General features: G+C 43.7%; 1 protein-coding gene across 1 annotated transcript; it reads right to left on the bottom strand.

Moving 5' to 3' along the window:
• Nucleotides 1–7332: 7332 nt before the first annotated feature.
• RUNDC1 (RUN domain containing 1) lies at nucleotides 7333–20145 on the bottom strand. Its single transcript, XM_088480844.1, has 5 exons — nucleotides 19700–20145; nucleotides 16419–16577; nucleotides 15568–15766; nucleotides 12235–12318; nucleotides 7333–9917 (listed from the first exon to the last, which is right to left on the bottom strand). Exons 1-5 carry the CDS (start codon nucleotides 20105–20107, stop codon nucleotides 9052–9054), a joined length of 1716 nt encoding a protein of 571 aa, XP_088336970.1. The 5' UTR covers nucleotides 20108–20145; the 3' UTR covers nucleotides 7333–9051.
• Between the last annotated feature and the right edge of the window lie 451 nt (nucleotides 20146–20596).

The raw sequence follows: 20596 nt of genomic DNA, 5'->3' as shown, positions 1-20596 counted from the left end.
CAGGTGAATGGTGTAGGAATTACAACGGTTTCTATATGTGCCTCCCACTTTTTAAGGGGCCAAAAGTAATGGGACAAACTAAACAATCCTAAATCTAACTTTCACTTTTTAATACTTTTATTGCAAATCCTTTGCAGGCAATTACAGCCTGAAGTCTGGAATGCATAGACATCACCAGACGCTGGGTTTCATCCCTGGTGATGCTCTGCCAGGCCTCTACTGCAAATGTCTTCAGTTCCTGCTTGTTCTTGGGGCATTTTCCCTTCAGTTTTGTCTTCATCAAGTGAAATGCATGCTCAATCGGATTCAGGTCAGGGGACTGACTTGGCCATTGCATAACATTCCACTTTTTAGCCTTAAAAAACTCTTTGGTTGCTTTTGCTGTATGCTTCGGGTCATTGTCCACCTGCACTGTGAAGCGCCGTCCAATGAGTTCTGAAGCATTTGACTGAATATGAGCCTATAATATTGCCCGAAACACTTCAGAATTCATTCTGCTGCTTTTGTCAGCAGTCACATCATCAATAAATACAAGGGAACCAGTTCCATTGGCAGCCATACATGCCCACGCCATGACACTACCACCACCATGCTTCACTGATGAGGTGGTATGTTTTGGATCATGAGCAGTTCCTTTCCTTCTCCATACTCTTCTCTTCCCATCAATCTGGTACAAGTTGATCTTTGTCTCATCTGTCCATAGGATGTTGTTCCAGAACGGTAATGGCTTTTTTAGATGTTGTTTGGCAAACTCTTATCTGGTCTTCCTGTTTTTGTGGCTCACCAATGGTTTACATCTTGTGGTGAACCCTCTATATTCACTCTTCTGAAGTCTTCTCTTGATTGTTGACTTTGACACATATACACCTACCTCCTGGAGAGTTGATTTGGCCAACTGTTGTGAAGGGGTTTTTCTTCACCAGGGAAATAATTCTTCTGTCATCCACCACAGTTGTTTTCCGTGGTCTTCCGGGTCTTTTGGTGTTGCTGAGCTCTCCGATGCATTCTTTCTTTTTAAGAATGTTCCAAACAGTTGATTTGGCCACACCTAATGTTTTTGCTATCTCTCTGATGGGTTTGTTTTGATTTTTCAGCCTAATGATGGCTTGCTTCACTGATAGTGACAGCTCTTTGGATCTCGTATTGAGAGTCGACAGCAACTGATTCCAAATGCAAATGTCACACCTAGAATCAACTCCAGACCTTTTACCTGCTTAATTGATAATGAAATAATGAGGGAATAGGCCACACCTGTCCATGAAATAGCTTTTGAGTTGATAGTCCCATTACTTTTGGCCCCTTAAAAAGTGGGAGGCACATATAGAAACCGTTGTAATTCCTACACCGTTCACCTGATTTGGATGTAATTACCCTCAAATTAAATCTGAAAGTCTGCAGTTAAAGCACATCTTGTTTGTTTAATTTCAAAGCCATTGTGGTGGTGAATAGAGGCCAAAATATGAAAATTCTGTCAATATCCCAATATTTATGCACCTGACTGTATATATAAAATCACTATTATAATATCCAATGTGACATAGAAAGTAAAGAAATACCCAAAGTCATCTTCCATAACCTACAGCCAGGGGTGCATCTAGGGGTCCGAGCACCCCTGGCAAAGTAAAGCTGGGTACGCACTACACAATATCTTTAACAATTTGGCCGATTCCGACACATTCGACAACAAATCATTAAAAAAGTGAAGTGTGTATGCATTACACCATGTAGTGCGTGCTCCCATGGGGTCATCAGCCTCATCACCTGATCTTATGTGCAGCATGTAAGATCAGGCGATGCCGCTGACCAACCCCTTGCAGTGCTATGTCGGGTACCGGATCGCCCGATATGTCGCCGGCAGCTGGGTCGTGTGTCAGATCGCCGGGCACACACATTGTTTAAGGTGTACCCAGGTTAAAGGACTGTTGCCCCCTCCCCCCTCCAATAAAGGGGCTCAGCATACTTCCAGGTACACTGCCTCCTTGCACTGAGACTGAACAGCTGTAAGGTACTCCCCCTGTGCCTCTTTCCCCCCTTATCCAGCTCTGCCTGATCTCCTTTATGGGACACCGCTGCAGCCATGTGTTTTGTCTCACAGAGTCCAGGCAGCCACATGAACCACATTCCCACTGTAAGCTCGGCGCTGTCCTGATACAGAGACAAGAACCAAGCTCAGACTGGCTGCAGAGACTCCATCACGAGAAGGGGGTGGTCCCGTTGGTGATAGCTTGGTAGTATATGCAGCAGTCAGAAAGCAACTCTCCTGGAGACTTCAGTGTAGGGAGGACACCGCCCAGTGGTGGTCACAGTCAGGGGCGTATCTACCCCGTGGCTGCGGATGGCACCATTGGGTGGCGCTCCCCTTTCTGCTGGCGCCTCTGGCAAGTGCCATCCTGGCCAATGGGTAAATAAGCCCCTGTCTACAGCATAAATAGAAGTACTTTAGATCAGGGGTTCTCAAACTATTTTGTTCCAGGACCCCACCTGTCAATAAAAATTGCTACAGGACCCCAGCAAGGTACCAGAGAATGGCCGCCACACACACATACATGGTCATCAGACCGTGCGTGCACAGTAGCGCTGCGGAGGCACAAAACACGTGAAGTGACTGCTAATGTGATCACTTCATTTCTTACACAACGCATGTATAAGCTCCTTTTGGAGCCCGTCACTGTGTTGTTTTTTTATACATTCATGGGATTGTTAAGTTTATATCCCCTGTGAAGGTTTTGGGGAGGTGAGAGGCAGGGGGTGAATGGGGACTCTGCCTCCCAGTGGAGATGCAGAGGGTGATGACTAGGGAGAGGCAGTAGGTGACAGGGAAAGGCATAGGCGACTAACCCACCCTCACAACTGCAGACAGAAAACCATCATTGATATCTTGTATGTAAGTAAGCTAACAACATAAAATTCAAATGGTGCTTTCAATTTTTGTCTCATCATGAATAGTAATAAAGAGGCTGGAAACTGAGGTTTTATTCAAGCATGTCCCTTTGCAGAATGTATCATAAATGGCTCCACCAGGGTTTTCAAAACAAAGGGCACTGTCCCAAGCAGACTACTACTGGGCAATCCCCTACCTTCAATAACTACCAAGGATCAATGAATCAGTCAACATCAGCGGCTCCTCTCTCCGCACACTCTGGGCCTGATTCAGACACGGTCGCTAAGCTGCGAATGCTCACTAGGGGCGATTATCGCACATCTGCACATGCGTCAAAGTATGCATGCGTGAACCAGTCACTGTGGCCGGGAATCGTGCGCTCGTAGTACACAGACTGGACGCTACTTTGAGTGGCGTTTGTGGGTGGTGACATGTGAAGGTGCTTGTGAACGGGGGAGTGGATGTGCGAACGCAGGCGTCTGAGCGTCAAAACGGAGTTTAATGGGTGTGCATAATTAGCAAAGTTGCGTCATTGAACACGTCACTTGGTTGTATTTGAGCCTGAACTGATCACAGTGCTTGCGGTAGGGTAGAGGCTACCTCACCTGCAGTGTGCAGCTCCGAAGGGTCTCGATGTTACCGATTAATCAGACACTGGAGATGACGTGTGCTAAGAGAGAAAGGTGGGCGGCTTTATACTCCTGCGTACGCTCACTGCCGTCGCCCTCTAAGACATAGAGGGCGTTCTAAAGCCAGACAGTGCGATCGCGGTATTTGCATACCCGGACCCTTTTGGCAGTGAGCGATCGCAGCTTAGTGACCGGGTCTGAATCAGGCCCTCTGTCTCCTCACTAAATCATATTTGGAACAAGATGATGTCACTCCCGACAGTGAGATGGTAGGAGGAGCGAGACAACAGATAGCTGTCGAGGCACTGTGTGACTGTTTGTGCCTCAACCTGACCCACGGCAGTTATGACGCAAACCCGATGCTTTTGATGTTTAGGGGCCTCCACATGCCCTGATCTGCGCATGTGCAGATCGGGGCCCTCGATCTCACTCACAGTCCTCCCTTTGGGGGAGGAGCGGGGGGCGTGGCTGGCTACTGTTCCAGGAAATGGGAGACACTTGTTTAAAAAAAAAATGTATGTGATAAAGGTGACTGCTAAAATTTTATTGTTGCCACCAACTGCAGCTCACACCCTATATAGGGTGAGAATTGACTGCCGTTACCATCTGGATCCCCATGAGAGGTCTTGTTATATGCGATTGAATCATTGAGTTTATGTAAGGGTTTTCAATCATTTGTTATTATTAAATTCATTGAACATACACACTATGATTGGTCTTTGGCTTTCTTTTTTTGGTGCTTCGTGATGAAAGGATGTTGTTCCAGGTCTGAAGTTTCTGATACCCCTTTCAGATCACAATGCCGGGTCGCCCCCGGGATTTTGTTCACATGTCCATCCCGGCTGAGACCCCTTTCTGACTGGCAGCCCGACCCGGCTTATTGCCAGGTCGATGACGTCACTGCCATCAAGTGCCGAGCCGGCGCTTGGATCATTCCCAAGCACCGGCTCCTTCTATGCTGTGAACGGGACCGGGGTCGCATCCACCCTGGTTACCCGTTCACATTGCATCACGCGCCGGGTTGAACCCATGTTCAACTCTGCTCGTTAACAGGGTTAAAATGTTGGGTCGACCCGGCTTATTTCGAACTGGCCCTATTATACCCCTTTTACACCGGAGCTAAAACCCAGGTTTTTGAAGTGTTAACCCGGGCAGCTCCCTGGTGTAAAAGAGGAGAGGGTTGGATCGCCGGGTCGAGTGACCCGGCAATACAACCCATGCAACTAGCAGGGTTTAACACGGGCGTAGCCCGTGAAACCCTGCTGTGAGAACAGCGCACTCCGGGTCACGATGACCTGGAGTGCGCTGCTAGCCGGCCGATTGGTCCGGCTTCAGTGGCGCTTGGAGATGACATCTCCAAGCGACCACTTTCACTCCGGAAAAGCCGGGTCTATGCGGACCCGACTCGGGAATATCCCGAGTTGGCGCCGGCAAAATTCCGGGTCTGATCCGGATAGGAACTTTTTTCCAACACCGGTCAGACCAGGAATTTAGGAGGAAAAGGGGTATTACAGTGAATGGCAACCCGGGTTGGTGCACAATCACAGAACAGAAATCTAAATCAAATCAATATTTGGAGTGACCACCCTTTACCTTCAAAACAGCATCAATTCTTCTACATACCCTTGCGCACAGTTGTTGAAAGAACTCGGCAGGGTGGTTGTTCCAAACATCTTGGAGAACTAACCACAGATCTTCTGTAGATGTAGGCTTGCTCAAATCCTTCGGTCTCTACATGTAATGCCAGGACTCCATGATGTTGAGATCAGGGCTCTTTGGGGGCCACATCATCATTTCCAAGACTCCTTGTTCTTCTTTAGCTGAAGATAGTTCTTAATGACATTGGCTGTATGTTTGGGGTCGTTGTCCTGCTGCAGAATAAATTTGTGAGTCAATCAGCCGCCTCCCTGATGGTACTGCATGATGGATAAGTACCTGCCTGTATTTTTACATACATACATATACACACACACTGTCCATGACATCAACTCAGATTTGAAAACTAGCAGCATTTTATTTTCCATGAAATTAACTATTTCCACATCTACATAAATATAAACATTTTATACAGAAAAATAAAATCAAAACAAAATATAGTGTCAGAATGATTTCTCATGTACAACATTGCACCATAGAGGAGGATTTCACTTTACTAAGTAAACACCATGTATTAGGTTCTCAGAGATCATCAATAGGGGTTACACAGTGTAACATTTGGAGGTAAAATAAAATAGTGCAAGCAGTATAATAGTGCTGTAACCCATACCGATAAGTGATTAGCTTTCATTGCCCGGACTACAATATACAGATAAAAGACAATATATGACTGGGCGCTAGGGGTCACAATATATTATTGCGCTCTGCACCAGGTTATTAAATTAGCCCATAAATTAAAAGATTAGCTTTTCTAGCTGTATATGGTTCACTATTTCAACAATCTGTTAACAAATAAAATAAATGTAACTTCCATTTTGGCAATTTTCTGTAGACCACTGTGAAGATTCAATGTAACATGTCCAGGATGCTGTCACAATCCCGATCGCTGGGATTCCGGCGGTCAGAATGCCGACGTCGGAATCCCGAAGGTAAGTACTGTGGTTAGGGAGAGGGCTAGGGTAAGGGGTTAGGATTAGGCACTAGGGGGAGGGTTATGGTTCGGCAGTGGGTGGGGAGGGGGTTAGGTTTGCAGTACTTACCTTTAACCATCTGCATTGTAACCTGGCCGGGATTCTGACCGCTGGGATCCCGAGAGCCGGCATCCTGTACCAAACCCGTCAGAATCTATACATGCAGCATAGATTACACTAAAAGAGTCTGGCAAAGTGATAAGAGGGGTTTGAGATCAAGTCAGCTTTAAGTAATCCAACCAGCCCATGTCATGAGTCCATACACTGTTTACATAGACAAAAGCTGTCAAATTACAGTTTAGAGAAAAAATAAATAAAAATCAATTACTGGTGGTAGCAGCTGGGGCAGTGTTGTGAAAAGCTCCAGAATTCAGTAACTAAATATCAGGAATACAAGGCATTAAATTATATTATAGCAGTTTTTTTATTAATACAATGGCGCCGGCTCCACTCACTTGTGTTCAGCCCTAAGAAACACTTTAAAAAAAAAATAAAAAATCTACGACAAAAACATTTTACACTTAGGCTGGGTACACACGTAAAGATTTTCTGTCCAACCATCCAACTAGTTGATTGGTTGGAATGAAAGTCTGGTAACGTATGAAAGCAAATTACAATCAGCAATTTGCTCCCAAACACCGGAACAAGGACAAAAACTGTTGTTTGAACAAACTGTTGAGATCAAACATTTAACAAACTTGTCTGACGCCCATTTTCATGTTTTATGGCATTTAGGAGCAAATTGCTGATCATCATTTACTCCCATACGTTACCAGATTTTCATTCCAACCAATCAACTAGTTGGATGGTTGGACAGAAAATCTTTACATGTGTACCCAGCTTTAGATTTAGGGTTCAGGGATTTCACACTAACACCTCCCCCATCAACAATACTTGTAACACAATTGCAATGGCACTGGTGTGTTACACAACAGTAGTGGGTAAGGGCTCTAATGTTCGGTAAACAGAGCAGGGCAAGATGTCTCCTATACCTGACTTTTGAAAATAGAGTAGGGGTAAATTTACTAAGATGGGAGTTCTATTAAGAAGTGATGTTGCCCATAGCAACCAGATTCTACTTCTCATTTATCTAGCACCTTCTAGAAGATAATACCTGGAATCTGATCGGTTGTTATCTTCTAGAAGGTGCTAGATAAATGAGAATTTGATTGGTTGCTATGGGCAACATCACTTCTTAATAGAACTTCCATCTTAGTAAATGTACCCCTAAGTCTCATTTTAAGCTACAAATACAATGTTGTGTTTATATGTGCTCTTAGAATGTAATGGGGGATTTTCTATTCTGTACTTGTAAAACCGTAAATAACCAAACTTAACTTTCTGCATAGAAAACCTGATAACAGTGTTTTGCATTACAGCATCCTGATTTAAAGTCTAAAGATAATATTGTCTTATTATAAACAGCTAATATTACAAGAACAAATACAGACTATACTGGATCAGTTTATACAGCTACTTTTCTGTAAAACATTCATGATTACTTATGACCACACAAATGTACATTACAAGATGTACATACAGTATTTATCTAAATTCGGATTTCTTCACTGGTTTGGGAGATAATGGAAGTCGCATATAACCAATTATAGGTCCGTCAATAAGCCATATCTGGGATTCCTAAAACTTTGGATATACATGTATATTTCTTTGGTGTTCAAATGTATTTAGATTTGTTATAACATTGGTATTTAAAGAAACAAGAACAAATGACTAGTCTCTCCTTAGATCACAGTGACATGTTTAAAAAGTCACAAGTGGGTTCATATTATATGCCTGTATTGTATAGAGATCTCTATAAAGGCAAGTGAACAAGGTTAGAACGCAGAAAGCCCTGACCTACACTGGTGATCTCCAATCATAGTGGATCAGTCGTTTGTAGTTGGCATTCTGTCTGTTGGTGTCATCCTCTCAATATTGATTACCTCTAAAGATTATCTATACAAAAGAATGGGTACATTTGAGGTTTTCAGAGGCTAGTGAACTTGCAATAGTTCTAGTTCTTCTAAAGCTGGGTACACACTGATAGATTATATCGCCCATTCGTTTCAGTACAGTTGATATGTCTGTGAACGTCGTTCAGACGAATCCGATCTGCTGTGCAGCACAGCAGATGGCGATATATCTGAAAGATATAACGGCCATCTGGTGGTGTGTATGGGCGACCCACCAATTGCCCGTACACATGCTGCAGGACCCGGCGGTGATTGGACAGCTCAACTGGGCGGGTGATTTAAATGCCTGGCACATCAGGCAGAGGAATTGGTAGTGTGTATACAGTCAGTCGACCTAGTGTGTACCCAGCTAAAGGGGTCTTTGCTGTAGAAGACAATGTAAGTACAGACCTCTATTTACACATCAAAGCAAAACGACATTACTACTTTCAAATGAATGTGTAGTTTTCAGTAAAACGTTTCTTCCTCCTTATTTCCATAAGATGCATCTATATATTCATAGACAATGTCTACCCATAGGGGTAGTGCATTTAACTGCAACATTTACACTACAGTATCAATGTGTATAATGGCTGTATTGCCAAGACACTTTACAGATGCTCTGAATTGTGAAAATATTCTCCAATAATTATTTATATAGTATATTTAAAAAACATATTATACGCTTTCATATAAATAGTCAATTTTAGAATTCATTAAACATGTCATTGTCCTCATCTCTTTTAAGGAGGACTGCTAATTGTGCTTGGTGTCCAGGAAAAGGAGTTCTCCTCAAAGCTGTTGTACTCCTTGTAGCTGGGTGGCCCAATCCTCACTATTTTTATTTAGTAGATTTCAGGAGACAAAAGAGTTCTTTGAACAAACTGAATTATGTACAGTATCCAAACAGATAAAGTTTCTACAGTGAAATATTCAAATGGGACTTAAGTTTTTCCGTTGCCTCAAAAAGCATCCTTAATGTTCTTCAGCTGCCGCACAGCAAGGTCCACAGGGAGGTTGAACTTTAGATTGCTGAGTCGACTAAGAATATTCAGGGAGCTTTCAAAGCCGCTGCTTGCCATATAACTCCAGGGCTGGTAATGTGACTGAATTAACACCCCTGACTTGCAGATGAGGTTAAGCCAGGAGACTAGACGTTGTTCATTCAATGCCATGCAGACTAACGCCTTGAACTCAGAGTCTGCACCGCGCTTGAAAGGGTCATGTTCTGTCAAGACGGCGTGAATGGCCGAGAGGAGGCTCTGCTTTGGGGTTACTTTACCACTCCCTGAGACAGGAAGGGAGAAGGATTGCGAGAGCTTACGGGCAGGAGACTCTACAAAGGCTTTTCCGTTTTTCTCATTGTAGTACTTGACAAACAGTTCCCAGGGGTGCATAGAAGGAGGTGAGGTGGTGAAAACCGGGATGAGGCAGGCGATGGGTGCTAAAACCAAACTCATTCCTTGAGACGTAGCATAAAGGCCATGTGACAAGAGATCTCTTATAGCAACAGCCAGCTCTCTTCTGACAGCCACAGTCAGGTCATCTTTTCCTCCCAATGCAATCTCCTGCATATTGGCATAGCTGATCACATGATCTGCAGGCTGCTGCCGCAGTGCCAGCTGTCTTACCTTCTCCACAGAGGTTTCCAATCTTTTAATTAGTGGAGTGAAGTCTCTGTTGCTCTCATCCTGCTTCCAGAAATTTTGTGGCACAGGACCTGAACCACAGCCAAACTGGCTCACAGCAAAAATCTGCAGGACAGCCAAGGCCCGACGTAACAGATGCAGCCCAGTCTCTCGCATCTGCTTTGCCTGCTCGGGATTCACTGTTTAGAGAGAATAAAAAGTATTTACACAGGAAAATCTTCTGTTCAAACTAAATAAAATGACCAAAATTTATAAAAATAGGTTTACATAACTTGGGACTTGATGCCTTGAAATATGAACATTTGAGTTGACAACTAAAAAATAAAGAATCTATAAACCAAAATATTAAGAGGGGTATTCAATATGAAACGTAAACTTCGCTGTGGAAGTTTACGTTTCATATCAGAGTTTTTACCTGCGTTAAAGTATCGGGCGCCCGCCCGCTTATCCCCGTATTCAATATGAAATTAACGAAAACGGGAGACTCCGAAGATGGATTTGCGTAAAGTTACGAATTTTTCCTTAAAAAAATTGTACGACCCCCCTAAAGTTGTAAAAACATGGGGGATCACTATGGGTACCCCCGTTTTAGCCTGTAATTGAAAGTCGGGGATTTAAATAGTCGCAGCAGGTGTTTTTTCCCCGACATTGAAGAAGTGATGCAGAAGAGCACTTAGGTTATTTTTTTAGGGCCTGATTCAGAGCTGCTCGTAAGCGGCCGCTCGTTCGCTCCGAGTGATGTTAGCCCAACTGCGCATGCGTACGGATCATTATACGCATGCGCGAACCAGTCAGTGCGGTCGAAATTCATGTGCTCGCAAAATAGCGAATGCCTGATAATTTGAGTGACAGAAAGAGGCGTATGTGGGTGGTAATAGGGGAAGGTGCTTGAAAACGGGGAGTGGAGATCCGAATGCAGGCGTGCTTAAAGGTCAAAACGGGCGTTTTATGGGTGTGCATAATTAAAACAGCAGCGTCATTGACCACGTCACTGGGTTATTTTATAGCCAGAACTGCTCGCAAAATTGTGGTAGCAAAAACCAACCACAAGAATAGCGAGCAGCTCATACCCTGGTCGATGTACTCGATTAATCTAATAAATAGCGGACATGACGTAGGATGTGAGCGGCCAGGGGGCGTAGTTTTCCAAAAAACGACCGCAAGTTTTGTTCGCTCGTTCAGACCTAGAGGCGTGAACAGACCGCACAGAGCGAACGGTTCATTTGAATAGCCACCCCTATTTTCTGGACGAGCGAGCGCTAATTGCGTCCGGCTCTGAATCAGGCCCTTAGTTTTTTTAAGTGGTCCCATCAAATTTGGGGTACATGAAAATGGGTACTAGCATATTTTTATGTCCCTAAAGTAAGTTTTTAAAAATTCTGCAATTGTGCACCTGCCGCTATAAATGTATTCTAGAAAACACCTGCCGCATACATGCAGAATAGCCCTGAACCTATTTCCCTATTGTTAAACAATTTTTTCCCATTTTTTTAATAAATTTTTTAGGGCGTCCCTATTTTTTTTTTCTAAAACTTTTTTTTACACAGTTCTTTATTAAATGTCATTCCCAGGGGTGCAGGCTATTTTTTTTTAAGCCTGCACCCCTAAACCCCAATTCTGCACTTTTTTTCGACACCTATTCAATGGTGAAAAGTTATCCCCATTTTTTATCAAAGACTTTTCGAACCTGCGATAAGTCTTTGAAATTGAATACGGTGTAAAAGTCACACCTGCGATAATGACGTCAAAAGTGCGATATTAACGCAAAAACGATGTTTTCGCTCCCATATTGAATACCCCTGTAAATGTTTTTACTGAAAAACCTCCTAATGCTCCCAGCAAAATCCTCCTCATCTATACTAGCTCAACTGTGCATGGCTTTAGTCATTAGCTATGCTAATAGCTATATACAGGACCCTATATAGGATCTCCCCATCCATGCAGAGGTGCATGTGTGAGTGCGAAGCTGCAATTGTCTGTCTGAATATTCCATAAGAGGAGGTCTGGAGCACTAAAGGCAACCACTCGTCACCGTCAGCCATAAAGGCTCATCTGCTAAAGAAATCCTGTTTCTGGAGTAACACTTGTTATTGGGCCATTAGTGCACAGAAATACATTTTTGCATGTTTCAAATCTGCATTCTTTGAAGGTTATTGGCGGACATTAAGTCACAATTATTTTGCTTCAATGTTTGTTTCCTCTATTTTCATAAAATGTTAGGCATTAAAGTCAGACAATTTTGAGCTACAAATATCCTATGTATGGTTTCAGTGCTTCTTATGAAACCAATTACATGAAGAATACAAATTTAACAGTCTTTTTCATTAATGTCAGTGGAAGTCATGTCATAATGCAAAAGCTGCAACCTCACAGATTAAAAATATAGTTTAAACAACCGCTTGTAACAATGGAGGTGAAATAAAGCTCATACCCCATTATTTAGGAATTTGCTCAAATGACATCAATATAATTAGACCAACACATCAAAGTACTTACCACTAGTCCGTGCACTTGAGCTAGACTTTGTGTCATAACCTGCAGCTCCTCCGCTTAGACTCTCCACTGGGCTGCCAATTTCATCTACAGGAAAAACGTAAGTTAGTAAACTATCTACAGCATAAGTAGGGTTCTAACCAAAGTTAAAAATAAGAGCATAGAGAGGAATTGCCTGTTTCTGCTTGTAGTCAGATAGGAAAGTGTACAGTAGTCATGCTGAAAATACAACTTATTTAACAATATAAATGTTTTAAGAAAAGTTAGGTTTAGGGTTTTAATATGGTATGTGCCCTAGTTAAGGAAGTGACATGCACAGATGTGCAACAGGTCCATGGTGTGAGGACTAATGGCCATGGGGCTTGATTACTGCAGTTAGCCAACTGCATTTTGTGCAAGAAATGACTGAAATCTGCTTGGCCACTCATAGAGCCTCACAAATGTTGTGTTTTAGTTCAGCACCTCATTTGCTGTTGAAACAGTGATAATAATTTGCCATGGGACATATATTCCATATAACATAGGGCCTGATTCAGAGCCGAGCGCTCTGACCAGAGCGCTCGCTCTGAATCTGGGCCCTCCTCCATGAAAATGGAGCGGCCTCCTGGCCGCTCGCATAGCTGTGGGTGACCACCCACAGCATATGCGAGCGTCCATGATGATGGTCGCGATGGTCTTGACCATCGTGACCATCGGGCTTGCGACGGAGACCCTGCGGTAGGGTCTCGCTGCCGCAAGCCCTGGAGTGATTTTGGCTCTATCAGAGCCAAAATCACTCCCACTGATATCACTAGTGATGTCAGTGGGGCCGGCTTCAGACGGTAGGCGTTCCCATGGGAACGCCTCCGTCTGGCAGGCACGCCCCCGGCACGCCCACTAAAGGGGGCGTGCTGTCAATCAACATCGACAGCACGCCCCCTTTGGCGCGAGTCCCGGAGCGATGGAGAGCCCATCGCTCGCCGGGTCTCGCGCATGCGCACGACGGAGCTCCCTCTGTCGTGCGCATGCGCAGTGGGGGAACATCGACCCGCTTGCGAGCGTCCTGCGCTCGCGAGCGGGTCTGAATGACCCCCATAGTCCACTGCACAATGGACATTTTGTAACAAGAGTGCTTACTGCAACAGTGAAATTCTTTGTGCGACATTAGCCTTAAACGGTAACTATGCAGAAACTCTATTTCAACACTCTATTAGAGGAGTATCTTTTAAGTTATTTCTTCATACTTTATCATTGCTCTCCTACATTATACAATGGTCAGTCATTTGCAGGAGAGGAGATAAACTGTCATTCTACTTGTGTGAATAAAAAGACAGCACCAGATACATTTAATCAGGTTCAATTTTAAACGATAAAGCGGCAACTAAAAAGAAACACTTTAAAACAAATATGGGCAGCTCTGTAGTGCTACATAACAAACACCCACCTAGAGGCAAATAAATCAAGACTGCTCCTACAAGGCCATATTAATGATTAACTCTCATGCTGTGTTAGTGCACAGCCTTATTCAGGCATTTTAAACATAATATTCCCCACATCTGAGGTCACAAACAAATAGACAAGTGTGGGATACCCCTGTAAAAACAGTAACCAGCACCAATCTTTGCAAGGCTGGGCGGTCAAACTATAACAGTGAGATACACAGCATAGGATGCTGCCCGTCATACTATGAGACCAGATGCCCACCACAATGTCGAAAGTCCATGTTAGTGTTAGGATCAGATTTAGGCTGAGGTTAGGCTTTAAATACACTAAAAACGCTATGTCGACACTATGTCCATTTTGACACTGTGAATATTCACATTACGTCCAACACCTTCCAGCTCAACTAGAACCACTTCAAGTATTAATTCAACAAATAAAGAGGATTTAAGAAAATAACAAAAAAGTAAACCAAGGGTTAAATAGAGTTTATTTCAAAGTAACTGCTTTTTCTATGGTGTATGGTTTTTTTTTCTCTGTTAGGTCCTATTGTGCAAGTACATGTTTCACCAGGCCCTGAGTGCCATGACTTGTAGTTCCACACTAGTAGTCAACCTAATTTTCACTTTACAATTACCCTGACACACTTTGGGCCTGATTCAGAGCCACTCGCTCTGAATCAGTGCGCCTGCTTTGTTTTAAAAAACCCGGCCTCCTGGCCGCTCGCTAAGCTGTGGGTGACCACACACAGCTTTAGCGAGCGGCCAGGTGATGGTCGCGATGGTTGCGACCATCGGGCTTGCGACGAGACCCCTGTGGTAAGGTCGCGTCTGCCGTAAGCCCCAGTGAGCTTCCGGCTCTAATAGAGCCGGAAGCTCACTACTGACATCACTCGTGATGTCAGTAGGGCCGTCCAACAAACAGCAGGCGTTCCTTCAGGAACACCTCCGTTTGTCCAGCCACCCCCGCACCCCGCCTACAAAACGGGGCGAGCTGCGATTAACATAGACAGCCACCTCGTCTTGTAGCAAGCCCCGGAGCGAGAGCATATGCCCCACCATCGACCCGCTTGCGAGCGGGTCTGAATCAGGCCCTCTGTCCCTGGGATAGTGCACATTGTTTTACAGGTGTCATTCCCCTAGGTATTTCAGCCTCATGCTCACCAGGCTAGCGCTGGTTTCATGTTTTTACAGGGGATAAAAGTCTTTGTGGGCATGCTGGCGATTGTGAAAATATAGCCTTACAATAACTGGTGTTGGTTTCCAATTTTACATGAGGGGCCCACACTTCTTAGCTATAGCACAGGTGCTGGTTAATCTTTTAAGATGGGGGAACCTCCCACATTACTGGACTCCATGATTTTTCTGTAATGCAGAGGGATTTGCCTGGTAATCACAATGATCACCAGACAAAAATCTCTATGGGGCCACATTTGAAAGAGGGGACTTTTAAACAAGGGTGCCCCCATCTCTCTAGGTGCAATGGTTGGGAAAATAGAGGGCCTTAAAGGCCCTCCTACATCTCTGGCAATACTTTCAAAGTTAAAAGTCATGCACACACTACTTTGGGAGTAGCCCCAGTGATCCTCCGGACTCCCTAATGGCGGTTAGTGCCGGTGGGAAGAAGGTAAGTAACTCAGAGGCACTTTGCTTTGGACGACGAGTGTTACGCGTCATCCGTTTTAAGGTATATCCAGATGACGAGCCCCACTTATCCTCTGCAGCAAAGGGGCTAATTCATAGTTTAGATAAGTAACAAAACTGCAGTCAACATGAAACACATGTAAAAATGCAATTTTGTAGTCATAGATTTACACCTCCAATAGCATCCAACTATCGGGCACATTGCTTTCAAGGGATGTACTTTTGAAGTGTTTATGCTTCTGAAGACGTAAAATAATATAACACCCAAATTGACCTTGAATGAATTTTATGAACATCTCCAGGTCTCTGATCTGGGTTTTCAGTTGCTCCACCAGCTGTTCTTTCACTCGGGCTGGGTTAACAATCTGAGCTATGGCAGCATCCACTCTCTGACGCAGCTCTTCAGGAGACAAGCAGCCAATGTCCTCATTTAAATTGACATCCAGTTTCTTAATCAATTCATCTATGATCACCTGGGGAAGGTAGAGGTCTTAATGAATATACTATATGGATGTTATAGTTCAGCAATGCCCACTTCCCCCTTCCTGGTCTTGCTCCCTTTCCTCCAGCTACCCCAATTCACGCATGTTCTATGCGGATATAGATCAGTTATGTATTTTTGATTTCTGTAATCAGGAGAACCTTACCTATAACCTATAAAAACACAAATAAAAAGTACATCTATTCTACTATCAACATGAACATGAATATTTTGTTAATAAGGACATTTCATATTCACATTTACAATATATTGTCTTTGTGTGCCCACCTACAACTTTTACCAAATACATTGCTTTTTTTTAGTTTTGCTCCCTTCTTTGCCTTTCAGATGTTTTATATGAGCAAGAAGACTTTTGTTGCAATAGGATAAGGCACAAAGCTAAACTCTCAATATAACTGCATCCAATGTAGAGAACATAGAGAATAAAATCAGCCCATTTCATTAAACAGATTCGAATTTTTAAAGCAAATATTTTTTTATTTTTTTTTTAGAAGTACAGAATATTTAAAGGTCTTCATGCACATGTACAGTACCTTTAAGTCGCATGCATTTATTTAAATGGTGCCTATTTTCTGTCTAAGCAGTATAAGATCCTTTGCCATCATTAATAAATATTTGCTTACCCGCTGCCTCTCCATGAGGATGGATTGGGGCAGCGAATCGTAATTGCCCTCTTGGTATGCAAATGTCTCCAAGTCATCCAGCTGTGTCTTCAGCTGCACAATGAGTTCCCGCTGCTTCTTCCGCTGGGCCTCAATACGCTCTCTCTTTTCCCATTCACTCTGAAACAAGAGTTTTGTTTAGATTTTATAGTACTGCAGAATCAACAAAGCGTAGCTCAGACGCAAAAATAAAAGACCAAATGTACCATTTTGTACAAGCCTTTAATATATATAGTACACACTTCTTACTGAATATATATGATTTTTAAAAATGTATAATTGTATCTAAGAAAGCAACTAAAGTGATCACAGATTACTGAAGAAGAACGAAAAAAAAAAAAAGTGTGACACTTACCAATTCCTGCACGGGTAAGCGTAGAGAAAGTGAGAAAATGAACTGTAATTAGAAGTCATAAGTAGCATGCCAAAGTAGAACTGGTTTTGCACGGTGATAAGAGGAACCCGGGTGTGTCGTTTGTTTATACAAATTAGTAACAGTAGCTGCGTTGTTCCGCCAGGATCATGCTTTCTTACAATCACAACACAGGGCTTCCCCACAAATCACCAGATATACCGAGAATGGACATTTTCTCAATAATCTGAGACTTATGTTTTTAGTGGCTGTTTAAATGTATTTTTATTGCACCACAAGGTAATTATATCTATACAATAAGCAATCGGTACCTTACACAATATAACATGTATTAGAATGTACAGTTACTATAAGTAGTATATGAATTAGCAGCTATCCAGAAATACAATATATAGGACATCACCATTCCAAAACTTGTTTGTAAGGGAATACAGAATATTAGCTATTCAACGTTGTGCAGAAATAAGATTAAATGGTATATTTATCAAACAGTGATAACCCCTTTTTTCTGTTTTGGCAGAAAAGGGGATATCGCTGCTTCTCTCAATTTTAGAAAAGGGAAACTGCTGAGTAATCAGATTTTCTCCTGCAGTCCTATTATTTGCACAGTGCATTGCAGCCCTATCGCCTGATATGGGGACTGCGTTGTGGATTCAATATATTAAACTGTGATAAGTTAATCTAACCACAGTTTGGGAAAAAGCATAATGCCATCTCAGAATGGAGTTATTTATACTTACCGTGTGATTCGGAGTCTAAAGTTTCAGGCGATTATTCTGTGCACATGCGAGCGGTCTGCTCATATATGCAAAGTACAGCAGTGGTTTCAGATGATTTCTCCTGCGAGACTCTGCTGATGTTAAGGTGCGTATCCACTAGCAGACTGTGAAACAATTGAACGATTACGACAGTGTAATCGTGCAATCGTTTGACAGTCTGTGCTGTGCCTACACTGAACGATCAGTTGTTCAGTGTAGGCACCCTCTCTCATCTCCGAACATGGCCAATCTGTCTTTATCAGCAGATTGACCAGCAAGTTCGGGCGATGAAAGATGTCAAAAATGACCAGCGGGAGCGCGCATAGCTGGTCATTTTTGACATGTCTCATTAACCACATAACTGGTGTGACTGCATTGGATATGACAGAAGCCAACTGGGCTTTAGCTGACACACTCGCATCCCATGCGACCGTACCGCCCGACTCCATCCCCCGTTTTTAATAAAGAAATCCATTCTACACATGTGCAGAACGGATTTCCTCTAGCTCCCTGGCACCCCAGGCAGTGATTTTGCGATCTTTGACGGCTTACATCACTGCAAAATCGCACCCCAGAATGCAGTGTGAACAACATTCAGGAATGCATGCGCCATGGTCTTAAAGTGTGAGGACGAGGGTGTGAGACATACCCTAGGCATATAATTTTTTTCACTAAAATATTTTCATTCATTTTTTAAAATGCTTTTAACTTCGTTAAATAAGAAAAAAAAAATCTGTTAAAAAAATTGTCAGTTAAGTGGTTTGTAACAACAATTGGATTACAAATGCATCACTTAGGCCCAAACTACCCCCAAAAATTGATAGGATTTCTGATGAAAACTGATCGACTCATTAGCTGGCATAGACTATGTGGTCAGAAGAGAACTATTGTCACCTTCTGACTCCATTAATATATCACAGTGAAGCCAGAAAATAACTATTTGATCAAACCATGAGCCAAACAGTAAGATCTACCACACCTGATAAGATTGACCTGTGTGTGACCATCACTAACCTCTAATTTTGTCTTCACAAGAATTTCTAGAGTTTCTCACTGTGCTTGTTTTAAGTACAGATATATACAAATAAAGAGATTTCACATAGGGTGCAATGTGTTACCATGGGAGTTTACAAGGAAAAAAACATCTGTTCTTAGGATTTCCTTCAGACATCCATGGTGAACTTTTTACATGTAAATCAGTAAAAATAAACACTTCATAGTGTAACATTGTTAAATCAGAGGAATATCCTTGTGTACATGAAAGAGAATGTGAAATTTGTACAAAGAACTAGGAAAGGCCTTCGGTGGTTAACATCAATGGCATGGAACCATCGCTGGTTTGCACCCATTGATGGCCATATCCCTGCTGTGAGCAGAGTCAGGTGGCGGGCTAGTAAAGAAAGGGGGTGGGATTTAGCAGGTCATCAGGGGAGGGGGGCTAAACTCTGTGCCCCCAGCACTGAGGGGGAAAAAAAAGCAATCACCGCCTGACAACCATTGATGGAGAACTATCAGATCTCCGGGGCTCTCCTCGATCAATGGGAAATCCATCCCTACAAAGAACCATATAATCTACTTTGAAAAATATTCTCACAAGTCAAATTGCATTAGCGGGGTGTGTGTTTGAGTGAAATCACTGGACCAGAGTTGAACATTGCATCTTCTGAAAAACGAGCAACAGCAGGCAGATATCTGAAGTCCATCCAATATTGTTCAATGCCTTCATTTCTTCATTGTGGTAGCAGCTGGTGTTATTTTAGGAATTCTGCTGTTTCTACCTATCCCAGTGAAACCATTTATTATATTGGAGCTTTTTTTATGCCCTTTAATCTTATTTCGGCACAACTTTGAATAGCTAATATTCCATATTCTCTTACAGACAAGTTTTGGTAGGTGTGAGTTTTGCACCGAGAGCCCCTCTGCCACCCTCTCAGTTATATACAGGTATGTATGTAATATGTACCTATAGACAGCCCCCCTGGCACCCCTCTCCCTGGGAGACACCAGGTCTCCCTGTGGTCATGGATACATGTGCATCCATGACCACATCTTCCTCCCATGTTTCTGTTACTGCTGTGACCAGCAACCTCCAGACCAGCACCTACACTCACCGACTCATCCAGCACCTGCTGATCCGCCAATCCGCGGGGCCCTTGCACATGAGGGCAGCCCTTGAATGCAAAGTCCTCCAGCTCTGCCAGCAGCCTCTCCTTCTCAGGGCCCTCTGCCCGCACGATCTGCTTCAGCCGGAACTGCACCTGGGCGAAGTGCGAGGTGAGGGCGAGCAGGGAAGAGTTGAGCAGCTCCTGCTCATCCTCCAGCCTCTGCAGCTTCTCCACCATCTCTACCGATCCCGTGCCAGAGCGCAGGCGGCCTGACACCACCGCTTCCGACTTAATGTCAGGCTCCGGCACCAAGGCCTGCTCGTCTGCTTCTTCAGCCACTGCCCCGACGGGAGCCCAACGCTCCCGGGTGAAGGGCTCCCCATCAGACATGGACATCTCGTCAGCGGAGGACATGGCTACCTGTCACCGGCTGTGTCGCCTACGCCGCCATATTGGAGGTGGCAGGAATGCTGCTGCTGACGTCAGCTGTAACACAGAGCGCTGACTGATGTCTGTTACCATGGACACCGAGCACGCGTTAGCCGCTTCCGTTCCTGGGGGCTTCCGCCAGCGTTGCACAGTGCACACGTCACGGCCAGGCCTCGGATTGCAGTCGTCCGCACTTGCTTTGTGTATTTTGTTAGTCTACGCGACACCACTTCGAGCCTCTTTCCTTTGTATGATGATGGAAATAATGTACCTGATTTTATTCTGTATGCTGACGATGGGGAAATATACCTTTTCATGCTCTTAATGGGGGGAGATGTACGAAGCTTTGGAGAATGATAAAGAGGAGAGAGCTAAAGGACCAACCAAATAGTTCCTGTCATTTTTCAAACACAGGGTTGTATTCAATTAGCCGCGAAGAGTCGGAATCCGCGAAAAAGTATCTCCGATCGATTG

This window comes from Taudactylus pleione, unplaced genomic scaffold (genome assembly GCF_031769625.1).
Source record: "Taudactylus pleione unplaced genomic scaffold, aTauple2 ptg000256l, whole genome shotgun sequence".
In the NCBI taxonomy this organism is placed as follows: Eukaryota; Metazoa; Chordata; class Amphibia; order Anura; family Myobatrachidae; genus Taudactylus; species Taudactylus pleione.
This window is presented reverse-complemented; position numbering and strand designations above follow the sequence as displayed.